At 37.9% G+C, this 16,938-nt stretch overlaps 1 protein-coding gene across 1 annotated transcript in view; it reads right to left on the reverse strand.

Annotated features, from left to right (window-relative positions):
* Positions 1–16,938, reverse strand: part of MIB1 (MIB E3 ubiquitin protein ligase 1) — a 132,765-nt gene that overhangs the window by 90,647 nt on the left and 25,180 nt on the right. Inside the window, exons 2-4 of the mRNA XM_059706485.1 lie at positions 14,538–14,709; positions 12,412–12,541; positions 7,096–7,200 (exon numbers count right to left, since the gene is read on the reverse strand). Coding sequence (XP_059562468.1) covers positions 7,096–7,200; positions 12,412–12,541; positions 14,538–14,709 — 407 coding nt within the window. The remainder of the gene's footprint in view (positions 1–7,095; positions 7,201–12,411; positions 12,542–14,537; positions 14,710–16,938) is intronic.

The following is a 16,938-nucleotide window of genomic DNA, read 5'->3' on the forward strand; positions in this document are numbered from 1 at the left end:
AAAACAGAAAAAATGTTCATTCAAAACATACTCTCAGAATAAAAAGGTGAAGGGATTGAGAAGTACAGATTGGCAGTTACAAAACAGCCATGGGGACTGCAAAGTACAGCATCAGAAATATGGTCAATAATATTATAATAAAAAAAAGCAGAGGGGCAGTTGTTTTATATTTTAGAAACATGAAATAGAGTGCTTGAATATAAGTATTGATTACACAACTATTACATTACTATTATACTTTATTATTAAAATAAACCTTAGGGTAAACCTCAAAAACAAAAAAATTAATTTTAACATCTATTGTAATATATATTTTTACTAGAGGCCCAATGCACGAATTCATGCACCAATGGGATCCCTTAGCCTGGACTGCGGGATCGGGCCGAAACCAGCACTCCAACATCCCCCAAGGGGTCCTGGAATGCAAGAGGGCAGAGGCCATGCCAAGGAACCCCACCGGTGCACGATCAGAGCCAGGGAGGGATGCAGGAGGTTGGCCAGCCGGGGAGGGACCGCAGGAGGGCTCTAGGGTGTGTCCAGCCCATCTCATTCAGTTCCGATTGTCCAGACCCCAGCAGCAAGCTAACCTACCAGAGAGCCTGCCCCCTGCACATCATAATGACTAGTCAACCGGTCAACTATCTGCTCCCTGGTGGTCAGTGCACATCAGAGAAAGCAGTTGAGCGGCCTTAGCATATCATTAGTATATTACACTTTGATTGGTTGAACAAATGACCGGATGACCAGACACTTAGCATATTAGGCTTTTATTATATAGGATCAGCCACCAAAGCCTAGAATGCAAGTATACATAAAATCTCATTATAATACTATTTTCCATGCCCCTGCCAAGGAGCAGCCTTACAGATGATCCTAAGTCTTAGATTCTTACACTGACTATTCAATAGTTCAAGCAAATATAGTAAAAATGAAAGTTTATTAAATTTTCAAGTTTATAGATTTCCCCTCCTCTTATATATTAATGATGATTCAGATGTCTGTATTCTGACAAAAAGAGATGACAAAAGAAAAAATTCAGGAAGATGGCTGCAGATGGGAAGACAGACTGCAGGATGGTATGTGAGTGAGAGAATGAAAGGAGAGTGTGTGGATGTACAGGGAGTGTATATTTGTGGGTGAGGGACAGCTATACTCCAAGGGACTGTTGGGGACTGCCAGACGGGGCTCCCCTGATCATAGCAGTTTCCACTGCTGCTGAAATCTGTCCCAGAGCAACTGGCTCTGCCGCGGAGTCCGGGCCATCTTGAAGGGGAGAGTGGCTGTTATCGGAGGCCTATATATCCCAGGACTCTGCAACCAGGGACCAGCTGCAAACCCAGGAACACCAGATCTTAAGCAGCACGAATACACAGACTCAGAGGAGCTCTGCACCTTCTCACGGAAAGGTCAGATTTCACCAGGGGAAAGAAGAGAGAGAGCTACATAACCAGACACCCGGAGGAGAGATCATGAGGAGACAAAGAAACAGCCCGCATATGAAAGAAAAGGAGGCATCACCAGAAAAGGAAGTAAACGAAGTGGAGGCAAGCAATATGTCAGAGAAAGAATTCAGAGAAATGGTCATAAGGTCACTGAAAAGAATGGAAGACAAATTCAACAATATGTGTAAGAACCAAGAGGAAGTGAAGAAGAACCAAGAAGAAATGAAAAATGACATCACTGCTATAAAGAACTCAACAGAAAGCATCAACAGTAGACTATAAGAAGCAGACCACTACATCACTGAGCTAGAAGACAAGGTAGGAAAAAATACCCAAGCAGAGCATCATCTAGAAAAAAAAAACTTAAACAACAGGAGGAGAGCCTAAGGGAACTTTGGAACAACACGAAAGGAAACAACATCCGCATAATAGGAGTACCAAAAGAGAGGAAACTGAGCAAGGAATAGAAAACCTGTTTGAAGAAATAATGACAGAAAACTTCCCTAAAATAGGGAAGAAAAAACTCACACAAATCCAAGAAGCTCACAGAGTTGCAAACAAAATGAACCCCAAAAGACCAAGGCCAAGGCACATTATAATTAAACTGGCAAACACCAACAACAAAGTAAGAATATTAAAAGTGGCCAGAGAGAGACAGAAAGTTATCTACAAAGGATCCCCCATCAGACTAGCAACTGATTTCTCAACAGAAACAAATCAGGCCAGAAGGGAATGGAATGAAATATACAAAGTAATGCAAAGGAAGGGTCTGAATCCAAGACTAATGTACCCAGCAAGGCTATCATTCAAAATTGAGGGTGAAATCAGGAGCCTCACAGACAACAAAGGACTAAGGGGGTTATTACCACCAAACTAGCAATGCAAGAAAGGCTAAAGGGTCTGCTGTAAAAGGAAGAAATAGGAAGCAAAGAAGGAACACAGGCGTAAAAAATAAAAATGGCGACAAACAAGTACCTATCAATAATAACTTTTTTTAAAATGTCTTTTGTGTCTCTTTTATCTTTTTTTAATATATTTTATTGATTTTTTACAGAGAGGAAGGGAGAGGGATAGAGAGTCAGAAACATCGACAAGAAACACTAATCAGCTGCCTCCTGCACACTCCCCACTGGGGATGTGCCCACAACCAAGGTACATGCCCTTGACTGGAATCGAACCTGGGACGCTTGAGTCCACAGGCCAATGCTCTATCCACTGAGCCAAACCGGGTAGGGCCAATGATAACTTTAAATGTAAATGGATTAAATGCCCCAATCAAAAGACATAGGGTAGCTGAGTGGATAAGAAAACATGACCCATATATCTGCGGTCTACAGGAAACCCACCTCAGAAAAAAGGACTCACACAGACTGATGGTGAAGGGATAGAAAAAAAATTTTCAGGTGAATGGAAATGAAAAAAAAGCTGGGGTAGCAATACTTATATCTGACAAATTAGATCTCAAAGTGGAGGACATAACAACAGATAAGGAAGGCCACTTCATAATACTAAAGGGAGCAATCCAAGAAGAAGAAATAACTCTGGTAAACATATATGCACCCAATATAGGAACACCCAAGTACATAAAAAAACTTCTGGAGGATATTAAGGGAGAGACTGACAGCAATACAGTCATAGTAGGGGACTTTAATACCCCACTATCACCATTGGACAAATCCTCTAAATAAAAAAATCAGCAAAGAAACATCAATCCTAAATGACTCACTAGATCAGATAGAATTAATTGACATCTCCAGAACATTTCACCCCAAAGCCACAGAATATACATTCTTCTCAAGTGCACATGGGTCATTTTCAAAGATAAACCATATATTGGATCACAGGCAAAGTTTCTTCAAATTCAAGAAGATAGAAATCATATCAAGCATCTCCTCAGATCACAATGGCATAAAACTAGAAATCAACTACAATAAAAACAAAAAAATCAAACACCTGGAGGCTAAATAGCAATGACTGGATAACCAGAGAGATCAAAGAAATAAAAAGCATCATGGCAACAAATGACAATGAAAACACAACAATCCAAAATCTATGGGACACAGTGAAAGCAGTCTTGAGAGGGAAGTTCATAGCTCTACAAGCCTACTGCAAAAAACAAGAAACAATGGTAATAAATTACCTAACTCTACAACTCAAAGAGTTAGAAAGAGAGCAACAAGAAAAGCCCAGCATAAGCAGAAGGAAGGAAATAATAAAGATCAGAGAGGAGATAAATGAAAAAGAGACCCAAAAAAAAAATACTAAAGATCAACAAAACCAAGAGCTGGTTCTTTGAAAGGATAAACAAGACTGATGAACCTCTAGCCAGGCTCACCAAGAAGCAAAGAGAGAGGACCCAAATAAACAAAATCAGTAATGAAAGAGGTGAAATAACAACCAATCCCACAGAAATACAAATGATTATGAAAAAATACTATGAACAACTCTATTCCAACAAAAAGGACAACCTAGATGAAATGGACATATTTTTAGAAAAATACAAACCCCCAAAACTCAACCAAGAAGAATCAAAAACCCTGAATAGGCCAATAACTACCAAAGATATTGAAACAGCGATCAAAAATCTTCCAGCAAACAAAAGCCCTGGTCTGGACAGCTTTGCAGCAGAGTTCTACCAAGCATTCAAAGAACTAAAACCTATCCTCTTCAGACTATTCCCAAAAATTCAAGAGGAAGGCACACTTCCAAGCTCTTTCTATGAAGCCAGCATTACCCTAATCCCAAAACCAGATAAAGACACCACAAAAAAAAAGAGAACTACAGGCCAATATCCTTGATGAACATAGATGCTAAAATCCTCAACAAAATCCTAGCAAATCGGATTCAGCAGTACATTAGAAAGATCATACACCAAGACCAAGTGGATTTATTCCAGGGATGCAAGGATGGTACAATACCCGCAAATCAATAAATGTGATACATCACATAAACAGAGAGACAAAAATCACATAATCATATCAATTGATGCAGAAAAAGCATTTGACAAAATCCAACACCCTTTCTTGATAAAAACTCTCAGCAAAGTGGGAATAGAGGGATCATACCTCAACATAATAAAAGCCTTATATGACAAACCTACAGCCAACATCATACTCACTGGGCAAAAACTAAACCCATTTCCCCTAAGAACAGGAACAAAACAAGGATGCCCACTTTCACCACTCCTGTTTGACATAGTAATAGAAGTACTAGCCATAGCGATCAGACAAGAAGAAGAAATAAAAGGCTCCAAATTGGCCCTAACCGGTTTGGCTCAGTGGATGGAGCGTCGGCCTGCAGAATGAAGGGTCCCAGGTTCGATTCCAGTCAAGGCCATGTACCTTGGTTGCAGGCACATCCCCAGTGGGAGGTGTGCAGGAGGCAGCTAATCGATGTTTCTCTCCCATTGATCTTTCTAACTCTCTATCCCTCTCCCTTCCTCTCTGTAAAAAATCAATAAAATATATTTTTTTTAAAAAAAGGCATCCAAACTGGAAAAGAAGACATAAAACTGTCCTTATTTGCAGATGACATGATGCTATACATAGAAAACCCCAAAGACTCCATCAAAAAACTACTAGACCTAATAAATGAATTTGGCAATGTAGCAGGATACAAAATTAACACCCAGAAACCTATGGCCTTTTTATACACCAATAATGAACCCACAGAAAGAGAAATGAAAAAAACAATCCCATTTACCATTGCACCAACAAATTAAGATACCTATGAATAAACTTAAATAAGGATGTAAAAGACCTGTATTCGGAAAACTATAGGACATTAAATAAAAGAGATAGAAGAAGACATAAACAAATGGAAGAACATACCATGTTCATGGATTGGTAGAATCAACATCATTAAAATGTCCATAATACCTAAAGCAATCTACAGATTCAATGCAATATCTATTAAAATACCAATGGCATATTTCAAAGATCTAGAACAAACTCTCCAAAAATTCATCTGGAATAAAAAAAGACCCCGAATAGCCACAGCTGTCCTGAGAAAGAAGAACAAAGTTGGAGGGATCACAATACCAGACACCAAACTATATTACCAAGCCACAGTTCTCAAAACTGCCTGGTAATGGCACAAGAACAGACATATAGACCAATGGAACAGAATAGAGGATCCAGAAATTGACCCAAGCCATTATACTCAATTAATATTTGACAAAGGAGGAAAGAGCATACAATGGAGCCAAAACAGCCTCTTCAATAAATGGTGCTGGGAAATTTGGTCAGATACATGCAAAAAAAATGAAACTAGATCACAACTTATACCATACACAAAAACAAACTCAAAATGGCTAAAGGACTTGAATCTAAGACAGGAAACCATAAAAATCCTACAAGACTCCAAGGCTGCAAAATTATAGACATATGTCTTAGCAATATCTTTACAGACACAGATCTTAGGGCAAGAGAGACTAAGGGGAAAATAAACAAATGGGACTACATCAAAATAAAAGGCTTCTGCACAGCAAAAGAAACCATCAACAAAACAAGAAAGCCCACTGCATGGGAGAACATATTTGCCGATATTATCTCCGATAAGGGTTTAATCTCCAACATTTACAGGGAACTCATACAACTTAACAAAAGGAAGATAAACAATCCAATCACAAAATGGGCAAATAATCTAAACAGACACTTTTCAAAAGAGGACATTCAAAAAGCCAAGAGATACATGAAAACATGCTCAAAGTTACTAATCATCTGAGAGATGGAAATCAAAACAACGAGGTACCACCTCACACCTATCAGAATGGCTATCATCAACAAATGACAAGGGCTATAGAGGATGCAGAGAAAAAGGAATCCTCCTTCACTGCTGGTGGGAATGCAGACTGTTGCAGCCATTGTGGAAAACAGCATGGTGTTTTCTCAAAAATTTAAAAATGGAACTGCCATTTGACCCAGATAATACCACTTCTAGGAATATATCCAAGAAAACAGAAACACCAACCAGAAAGGATATATGTACCCCTATGTTCATAGCAGCACAATTTACAATAGCTAACATTTGGAAACAGCCTAAATGCCCATCAGCAGATGAGTGGATTAGAAAACTATGGTACATCTACACAATGGAATACTACGCTGCTATAAAAAATGAATTCTTACCATTTGCAGCAGCATGGATGGAACTGGAGAGCATTATGTTAAGTGAAATAAGCCAGTCAGTGAAAGAAAAATACCACATGAATTCACTCATTTATGGATAATAAAGAACATTATAACCTGATGAACAAAAAGACAGATACAGAGGCAGAGAAGCATCGAACAGACTGTCAAAGTACAGCGGGAAGACTGGGGAGTGTTGGGGGGGGGGGGGGGCGGGTAAGAGATCAACCAAAGGACTTGTATGCATGCATATAAGCATAACCAATGGACACAAGACACTGTGGGGGTGGGGTGAGGGCATGTGCCGGAGGGTGAGGAGGCCGGGGGAAGGTCAATGGGGGGAAAAAAAAGAGGCATATGTACTACTATTTGTAATACTTTAAACAATAAAATTAAATTAAAATTTAAAAAAATAAAGAAAAAAAGGATGCAAAATAAAAAAATTTTAAAAAAAAATTCAAAAATACAATTATTTCCCTTCTTTCATCCATCCAATATTTTCTTTTGTGGTTCTTACGACTTACCATGCCCTCAAAGCCAACTCTGTAAAGGTTCTTAGCACCATTATCCCAGAGAACATATGCTGCGCTATGTGGGCTTGATGCACTCCAGTCTTGGATTTCTGTTACCTATAAGAGAATTTTTTGAGAAAATTATTTTTTAAAGGGAGATAGAAGAGGTTGGTTCTTTTAATTATATTTAAATCTTAAAAATTATGTTAATATTCTGTATAACAAGATATGAATAATACTTAATTGCCAAATATATGTCACTTCTAACACATAATTGAATTATAATGAGGTATTTTTCCAGAATTATAAGGTAATTTCTAAAACCACTACAGAAATTTTAAATTGAAAGGCTTATTGATTATAATAGATTTTCAGAAAATACAAAATTTTAAATCTTTACTCTTAAAGGTTCATTTTAAGAAGAGTGTTTTCTTTTAAACTCACTATTTAATACAAAAATTCAAAATCTTTGACCAAATATACAGAATGATTCAAGATTAATCTGCTCTTTGGTCAGCTAAAATATGATAAGCATGAGGCTCAATGGCAATGTTCAAGGAGACTTGAGTGATTTTGTTTCCTAGAAGTTCCTTCAGTTGCTTCAAAAAGAAGGCCATCTAAGCTAAAACATCATGTGTATCTACCATGGAAATCCAGACACAATCTCAAGGCCCAACATGGCACCAGAGTCTAATTCATAAACTTATTATTTTCAAAATTTACTGGTTTACTACAGCTTAAGGGCCAAGAATCAACTACACAAAAATGATACACAATGAGCACTAAATGTGGATATTCTCAAGTAAACCAGTCTACAGCTAAGAATGGGAAATAGTACACGTTCACTTATTACTGTTCTCCATGTTGACACTTACAATCAGCCATCCTTCATAATTACTTAGAATGCTAGCATGTTTAAGGAATTACCTGAAAAACAGATTATTTCAAATATGACATATAATGACCCTTTCATTTTTACACTGTACTAAATAAATTATTTTGTAAACTATGTATTTTATGGTGCTGTTGTAGAGAAAAAAATTTTAAAGTCTGTGTCATCTGAAGAAATCACAGGAACTGAAAAGCCTCTTTTGTATACAGTGGTGCCAAATGGATTTTTTCAAGTTAAATTCTGTCACTATGGTGTAAGAAAAAAACATTGATGGGTTGCCTCTCGCATGTGCCCTGACTGGGGATCAAACCCAAAACTAGGTATGTGCCCTGATAAGGAATCGAACCCACAACACTTTGGTGTACAGGATGACGCTCCAATCAACTGAGCCATCTGGTCAGGGCAAGTGTAGTTTTTATTGTCTGACTTTTTTTTACTTGATTCCTTTCACAACCACACAGAGACTGGCAGAAGGGAAAAAAAGACTGTTAGGAGGGGTGGAGATGTGGAAGGGGGTGGTCCCACACCCACGTGTGTCAGATAAAAATCAGAAGGACTATCTGGACTACAGCCCCACACCAGGCCACACAGCCCAGGGTTCCAAACCATGAAGAGAAGTCTTCATAATCTCTGGCTGTAAATCCAACAGGGATTGTGGCTGAGTGAGACAGACAACAGCTTAAGTCCCAAGTGTTCCTCTTGAAGGGGCCCACAGGAGAACAGATTTACTTGCTCTGAGCTACAGTGCTGGGACAGCAGCTCAAATGGCGCAGGAACCTATGAGGAGGAACTAATTGCCTGGCATTTGGACAAGAGCTGAAGAACAACTTTTTTCCAGATAGAAGTGCTGGCAGAGGTCATTGTTCCTTTTCTGAGCCCTCCTCCCAAAGAGCTGGCAGACAATGCCATATCTGAGTCTTCATCAACAAGGCTAACACTGTTAAACCCACCCTGGTTATTCCTTGAGACCTTGCCCCACCCAACTGCAGCCCATCTATGCATATCCAGTGGCTTTTCCATACAAATGGCCTCTCTTGGCTCATGCTTCGGACTTTTCTAAAATCTCTCAAATAAGTGCATCTGGCCTTGATATGTGTCATACCTCTCACTTAGTGGCCCAGGCCTGACAATAGTGGCAGCCAGCCTTGGTTCACAGGCTGGCCTCTCCTGGGCACCTCCAAGCCCAGCACAAATAGCAGCCATCTTCAGATTGCTTTGTAGCTCATGCCAGGTGGCCCCAAACTTGGCCAGCTCCTCCCTGGAGGCCCCAGAGTCAGCACACTTGGTGGACAGCTTCAGAACACATCAAAGCACCACCCAACTGCCTTCATGAGCAACACACTCAAGGAGCAGGCTCAGAAGGCATCAGAGCCCAGCTGAAGTAAGTCCTGTTCCATGGTGTCAGAGCCTACACAGCTGATCCTCCATGGTGGTGGTAGCCAGTCCTCACAGCTAACTGATCTGGAGGTAAATTCCTCCCACTGAGGTGTCAATAGCAATCAATGCTCAACTACAACAAAGAGATGTACACTGCCCACTCTGGGGAGCTGGGAAGCTCTCCTGGAGTGACCGGCTCAGGTGATCGGGGAAGCTGTGCCACTGGATCCTGTAGGACACTATTAATTAATGCCACCATACAAAGTCCAGGAAACGTAGCAGCTCTACCTAATACACAGAAACAAACAGAGGAAGGCTGCCAAAATGGGGGGAGGGAGGCAAAAAAATATATATCCAAATGAAAGAACAGAAAAAAATCCCAGAAAAATAAATAAATAAAATGAAAACAAGCAATCTACCAGATGCAAAGTTCAAAACACTGGTTATAAAGATGTTCAATAAACATAGGGAAAGAGAAGATGAACTTACTGAGAACTTCAACAAAGATAAGGAACATAAAAACGGAACTAGAAAACATAAAGAAACAGTAAGAAATGAAGACCTAAGTGTAATGAAGAATACATTACAGGGAATCAACAGTGATAATGACAGAAAACTTCCCTAATCTGGTGAAGGAAATAGACATACAAGTCCAAGAAGCACAGAGTGTTCCAAACAAGATGAACCCAAAGAGGACCACACCAAGGCACATCATAATTAAAATGCCAAAAATCAAAGAAAAAGACAGAATCTGAAAAACTGCAAGAGAAAAGCAGTTAATTACCTACAAGGGAGCTCCCATCAGATTGTCAGCTGATTTCTCAACAGAAACTTTGCAGGCCAGAAGATAGTAGCAAGAAATATTCAAAGTGATAAAAAGCAAGGACCTATGACCAAGATTACTCTACCCAGCAAAGCTATCATTTAGAATAAAAGGACATATAAAGAGCTCCCCAAACAAAAAAAAGCTGAAAGAGTGATGACACCACCATACCAGTAATACACTAATTGTTAAAGAATCTTTAAGAAGAAAAAGGTCTAAAACATGGATAATAAAATGACAATAAATACATATCTATCACCAATTATTTTAAATGCAAATGTATTAAATGCTCCAATCAAAAGACATGTAATGGCTGAATGGATAACAAAACAAGACCCTTACATATATTGTCTACATGAGATTCCCTTCAGATTGAAAGACACACACACAGACTGAAAATAAAGGTATAGAAAAAGGTATTTTATGAAAATGAAAACAAAAAAAGGCTAAAATAGCAATATTTATACCAACAAAATAGACTTTAAAACAAAGGCTATATAACACAAGACAAAGAAGGAACCAGCAATTCCACTTCTGGGAATTTTTTTTTAAAAAAAACTAAATCAAAAAGACATATGCACCTATATCATTGCAGCATTATTTATAATAGCCAAGATATAGAAGCAGCCTAAGATGAATGGATAAAGTGAAAATAGTGCATACATACAATGAAATATGACTCAGTCATAAAAAAGAATGAAATCTTGCCATCTGCAACAATATGGCTGTATCTATAGGATATTGTGCTAAGTGAAATAAGTCAGACAGTGAAAGACAAATGACATATGATTTCACTTAGACTTAGAATCTAAAGAGAAAAATAAATGAACAAGCAGAACAGAAAGACTCATAGACAGAACATTTTGATGGTTGTCTGATGGGAGAGGGCTGGGGAAATGAATGGAAAAGGTGAAGGGATTAAGAAGTACAAATTGGCAGTTACAGAATAGTCATGGGGATGTAAAGTACAACATAGGGAATACAGTCAATAATATTGTAATAACTATGTATGGTGTTAGACGGGTACTAGATTAATTGTGGTAATCACTTAGTAAGTTATATCATGTCTAATTACTGGCATATACACTTGAAACTAATATAATGTATGTCTACTGTAACTGAAAAATAAAAACATTACTTAAAGTAAAAAAAAAATAATCATTCCTCAATGATAAAAAGTCTCAAATGTGAAATGTTATTTATTTCAGTGCATCTAGCACTTAGGATAACACAGAGTATACATAATTCAACACAAATTTTTTGACTGAATCAATGAATGATTAGCAAAAGCAACATAAAATCCGAAATAAATAAATCCAACAACCCATTTAGCCTAGTATCTCTGGCTATCCCACCCCAGTGAAACAGGCTCTACACAATTCCCTTCAGAATAACTGCTAAAATTGACCTAAATAGCTCTACACACTACCTGAGAAGAGTAACAAGAGTTAAGTGGACTAGGTAACAAAGTAGCTGCTTATTATCCCCTAGACCAGTGATGGCGAACCTATGACACGCGTGTCAGAGGTGACACATGAACTCATTTTTATGGTTGATTTTTCTTTGTTAAATGGCATTTAAATATATAAAATAAATATAAAAAATATAAGTCTTTGTTTTACTATGGTTGCAAATATCAAAAAATTTCTATATGTGACACGGCACCAGAGTTAAGTTAGGGTTTTTCAAAATGCTGACACGCCGAGCTCAAAAGGTTCGCCATCACTGCCCTAGACTCAGGTCTTTGAAAGACTAGAATATACTAAACAAGTGAATTGTAATAGCAAGAAAGTTAAGAGTATTAGGTAAAGCTCAGGGAGGACTGACCCAAACAGATTGTTTAGAAAGGCATTCTGGGCAAAAAGTGGCAATATTGAAGCCTAAAAGTAGAAAGGTAAAATCTACCCAACAACTTTCTCAAGACATACCAATATTTACAATGGAGCAGGAACAACCTTTTTTCTTTCAAGAAAAAAGAGAAATTAAGGTTTAAAAAATTCTTATATCAGTCAGGGGCAAGCAGATGTACAGTCCTTAGTTCATCCTAGCTTGATGCCTGTGTCGGTGGCCAGAGCTGTTTCATGCCTGAGGCACATTAAAAAAAAAAAAAAAAGATTTAAAAAATTGCTCCTGGCATAGAAAAAATGGGCCACAAAATTCAATTATAGTAATAAATAAAAATCTCCTGACATACTATATTCTAGAATAACATGATGAAATAAGAAAAAAGTTTTACCTTCCCCCTACGTCCATTTCCTCCATCCTGATCTTCCCATTGCCAGTCTACTCCTCGTACCACTCTGGCACCTGCAAAGATCCCTCTGGCTGTAATCTTCTTAGATTTTCTGCGAGATTCTAATAGAACCCTGAAAATAAAATGATTTCAAACTTGTTTAAAAATAGGTAACATTATTTTTTAACAACAGTATATAAAAGACTATTTTGAAAACATAAAAGGTTTTTTTAAATAGTAATGAAATCCACATATGAACCCAGTCTAACCACTTCAAAGTATCACTATCCTCTTCACTGCTTTAGAGATAGCAAACTCAAATCAAATACAACTGTTAGGCAAATGATATAAACGAGTTCCTAAGAAAAACAGCGCCACAGAAATGAAAAATGGCAAGTGGCACTTGACCTCAGGCTTATTTAGGAAGACAACAGGGAGTGGTAGGGACTTTAGTGAACTCAAGCACAGATTTGTCTACACGGTACAGGTGCTTCCTGTGCTTCAGCAAACTCTTGCCACGAACAAACGTAGGCTCGGTGCTAAGTTTTCTGGGGGAGTGTGCACATAAGTGTGAGAGTGTGTGTGAATGTGTGCATGTTTTAAGAATTCATAAACTTAGATTTTTGTGTGAAATCACCCAATTTCAAAAGGTTAACAATTGTTCAAAATTTTGGAACATGGTATATGTCAAGTAAAATACATCTGTGGCCTAGATTTGACCTGCATTAAACTCCCTCCAAAGTTCTGCATAACTACAGAAGACTGTGGAACTTGAAAAAGATTCTAAACTCAATTATCTGGACCAGCTGGGTTTTCCGAGCATCTACCCATACCCATATTCTGCATCCTTCTCATTCATAAAACCAAAAAGATTTGGGGGGTTTTTCCTTTTGCTTTTCTGCTTTCATCTCATTATTCTATTCATTTTTAGAATATCTTTATTATACTCTAATTTTTAAAAATTGTAAACAAAAGACAAAAATAAATAACTTGTTCCAAATTACTTAGTTAATAAATGGCAGGACCATGATTTGAACTGAGAAACCAGGTCACCAAAATCTATTTTTCTATTATTTCTGCTGCTTCCCTATGACTGGCTAGATTCGTGCTCCTATGCATTATCCATATCTATATAAGACTAAATTACCTGAAACTCTATGCCCATTCACAATTAACACTCCTCTCTCTTACTCCTAAGACAGTACATATCCCTACATAGAGTATAAAACATCACATGACAATCACTGTTGATCCAATAATCCCTTAACATGAAAACTCTTTAAGAATACTGTACTTTACCTTCAAATTTACACAAGCATAGTAGCTGCCTCAAAGTCTTAATAAATGCCTCTTGATTGAATCAATGAGCCCTAGAGGTAGCAATTAACAGAATAGAAGGTATAGCAAGAAGAAAATAATCAGCCCTAGACGGGTAGCTCAGTTGGTTAGCGTAACGTCCAAGGTTGGGGGTTCAATCTCCTGTTAGGGCACATATAAGAATCAACCAGCCCTAACTGGTTTGGCTCAGTGGATGGAGCGTCAGCCTGCGGACTGGGGGGTCCCAGGTTCGGTGCCGGTCGGGGGCATGTACCTTGGTTGCGGGCACATCCCCAGTGGGAGGCGTGCGGGAGGCGGCTGATCGATGTTTCTCTCTCATCGATGTTTCTGACTCTCTATCCCTTTCCCTTCCTCTCTGTGAAAAATCAATAAAATATATTTTTAAAAAAAGATTTAAAAAAAAAGAATCAACCAATGAATGCATAATAGGAACAACAAATCAATGTTCTCTAAAAATCAATCAACAAAATAATAATAATAAAACACTTCAGCTTGTTAATAAAAAAGTAAAGAAGAAAATAATCGGTCTCTCTCGGGCTACCCTTGCATTTCCAAATACTGAGTAGTGCCAGGTCTCTAATTGAGAGAAAGAATAGCCTAGATTATCTTGGAAAAATACTTAGAGCTTCGTCTTCACAGAGGCAAGCCTGGTACACTTCTAGCCTGCTATCTGCTACCTCCTGACTAAACTAGCTCTTAGAAGCTTTCCTAATCCTATTTTTAAGGCTGAGTAGTATAAAATTTTAATACAAACAAAAAATTGCAACTGAAGAAAAAACTATTTCCCATACCGCTCACTTCCAGGTGTAGTAATTCTATAGAAGCGATGCCTTAAGTGATGCTTATCTCCATGATAACAAACTGTGCACAAATCATAATTTGTACACTCTGCACACTTCCATCGAATGCCAATGATTGGTTGCTGGCGGCAGGTATCACACATGGTCCCATCATGCTTAATGCCTATTAAAACAAGTATACATCCTTACATTAATTACAGGTATTATTTACTTGAATATTACTTCTTAAGAGGAAAAATAAGAACACATCATTTTACCAAGTATTTCAATAAAGTAGGAAACAATATTTCAAATGTACCATATATAGTTTCAAGATAACATATTACAAATATTTTAATCAGCACAAATAATAGGCTAAATAGCTTCTATCCCTTCTTTTTTCCATTAGTAAAAACATTTCTCAGTAGCACTTTTCTTGATATCATTCACAAACTGAAACTTAGATTCAGTCCAGACAAAGAAAGAAGAATCTGTTATCCCCAAGGAAATGTTTCAGACTTCAACACTCAGAAATCTTTTGAGAAATTTAAACATATCCTCTAGGTAAATAATTACTCCAAAAGAAAAGACAATTTTATCCTCAAGATATCATAGAAATAAACTATCAACTTACTTAAGAATTTTTATCTAGGTATTGACTTTTTCCCCACAAACAATAAACTTCAGAAAATGATTAGCAAGCAAGTTTCCCAGTTTAAAGGATAACAATATACTCTAGTTGAGTTTGTTGTGGTTTTTTCCTTAAGGAATAAGGAGTAATAGAAAATGTTCACTAAAAATGTTCACATGCATGGATGAGATAGACAATAGAATAAAAGGTACCACTAAAAAGTAATGAAAATAACTGACATTTTAGAGTAATAGAATTGGGGATAATGTTCTATTATTCTTACTAGAGGCCCAGTGCACTGGTGAGGTCCCTTGGCCTGGCCTGCGCCTTCTCGCAATCTGGGACCCCTCGGGGGATGTCGGTCGGACTGCCAGTTTCGGCCCGATCCCTACAGGCCAGGCCGAGGAACCCCACCGGTGCATGAATCCATGCACCAGACCTCTACTATGCATATAAGATCTTTGGTTATGCTGGAACCGGTTTGGCTCAGTGGATAGAGCGTCGGCCTGCGGACTGAAGGGTCCCGGGTTCGATTCCAGTCAAGGGCATGTACCTGGGTTGCAGGCATATCCCCAGTAGGAGATGTGCAGGAGGCAGCTGATCGATGTTTCTCTCTCATCGATGTTTCTAACTCTCTATCTCTTTCCCTTCCTCTCTGTAAAAAATCAATAAAATATATTTAAAAAAAAAAAAAAGATCTTTGGTTAATCTCTTCCCGCCCTTCCCCTTTCTCCCTTCCCTCTGAGATTCATCAGTCTGTTCCATGTTTCCATGCCTGTGCATTGAGCGTCTGCCCCTGGTGGTCAGTGCATGCCATAGCTACCGGTTGAACAGTTGCTTAGGCGACTTTTTTTTTAAAGTTGAAGTTTTAAGATTCTTTATTACATTAACTTTAATAATCTTAGTAAATGAATATAAGCTAGTTAGTAATCTGGTTTGGTCACTGAAAAAAAAATGAAACATTTTTGAAACCTCACCTAACTGTGTAGTATGCAGACTAGAACTAGTTATGCTTTCATCTCTTTAAGAAAGCAGTGTGATTATAAGAACCTTCACTGCTGCTCTATGGCCTCTAAACTATGGAGGAGAGATGAAATCAAGCTTCTGAGGAAATCCCAAGGCAACTAACTGCAGTCAAACAATGTCTGGAAAGCTGCAGGTATAATTGCATTACATGAAAGCTCAAATTTGCTTCAAAACCTGGGCTACTTAAGTCTAAAATTAAATTCACATTTTCTTACAAGGAAATTAGAAATATTTAAGAAACTATTAACTCTATTTTGATTCCCAACATTTATTTATAACCTTCTCAGAAAATTTTGTATTAGGCGTAGCTGTTTTGTTTGCTATTCTGTTACTTATGAAGTTATAACCTACTTCAATTATTCAAAAATGAGAGTAGCATTTGTGTATACAGTCACAGTTTAACCGAAAGGTAGTTAACTTGAATTTCTAATTGGGAATAAAGAAAGGTGTTAAATGTTTTAAAAATGTGCAATAATATAAACAATAGTTTGATAACATCTAGCATTAATGCAATATAAAGATTAACTGTTTTAAGACCAAACTCAACAGACTGACTTTTAAAGAACACAGCTATATTAATTCATTAAAGTGTGTTTCACAGCTACTATGATGTGTCTGGCACTGATTCCAAACATATCCAGCAATTCGCAAGGTTTCCCACTTCAGGGACTGCCGGGAGCCCGTCCATGCTTTCTGTTTCAAGGGTCCTGGCATATATGGCATACTGTTCTTAATATGTTTGCTCACCTTCTTGGC

Source organism: Myotis daubentonii, chromosome 8, assembly GCF_963259705.1.
Source record: "Myotis daubentonii chromosome 8, mMyoDau2.1, whole genome shotgun sequence".
Taxonomy (NCBI): Eukaryota; Metazoa; Chordata; class Mammalia; order Chiroptera; family Vespertilionidae; genus Myotis; species Myotis daubentonii.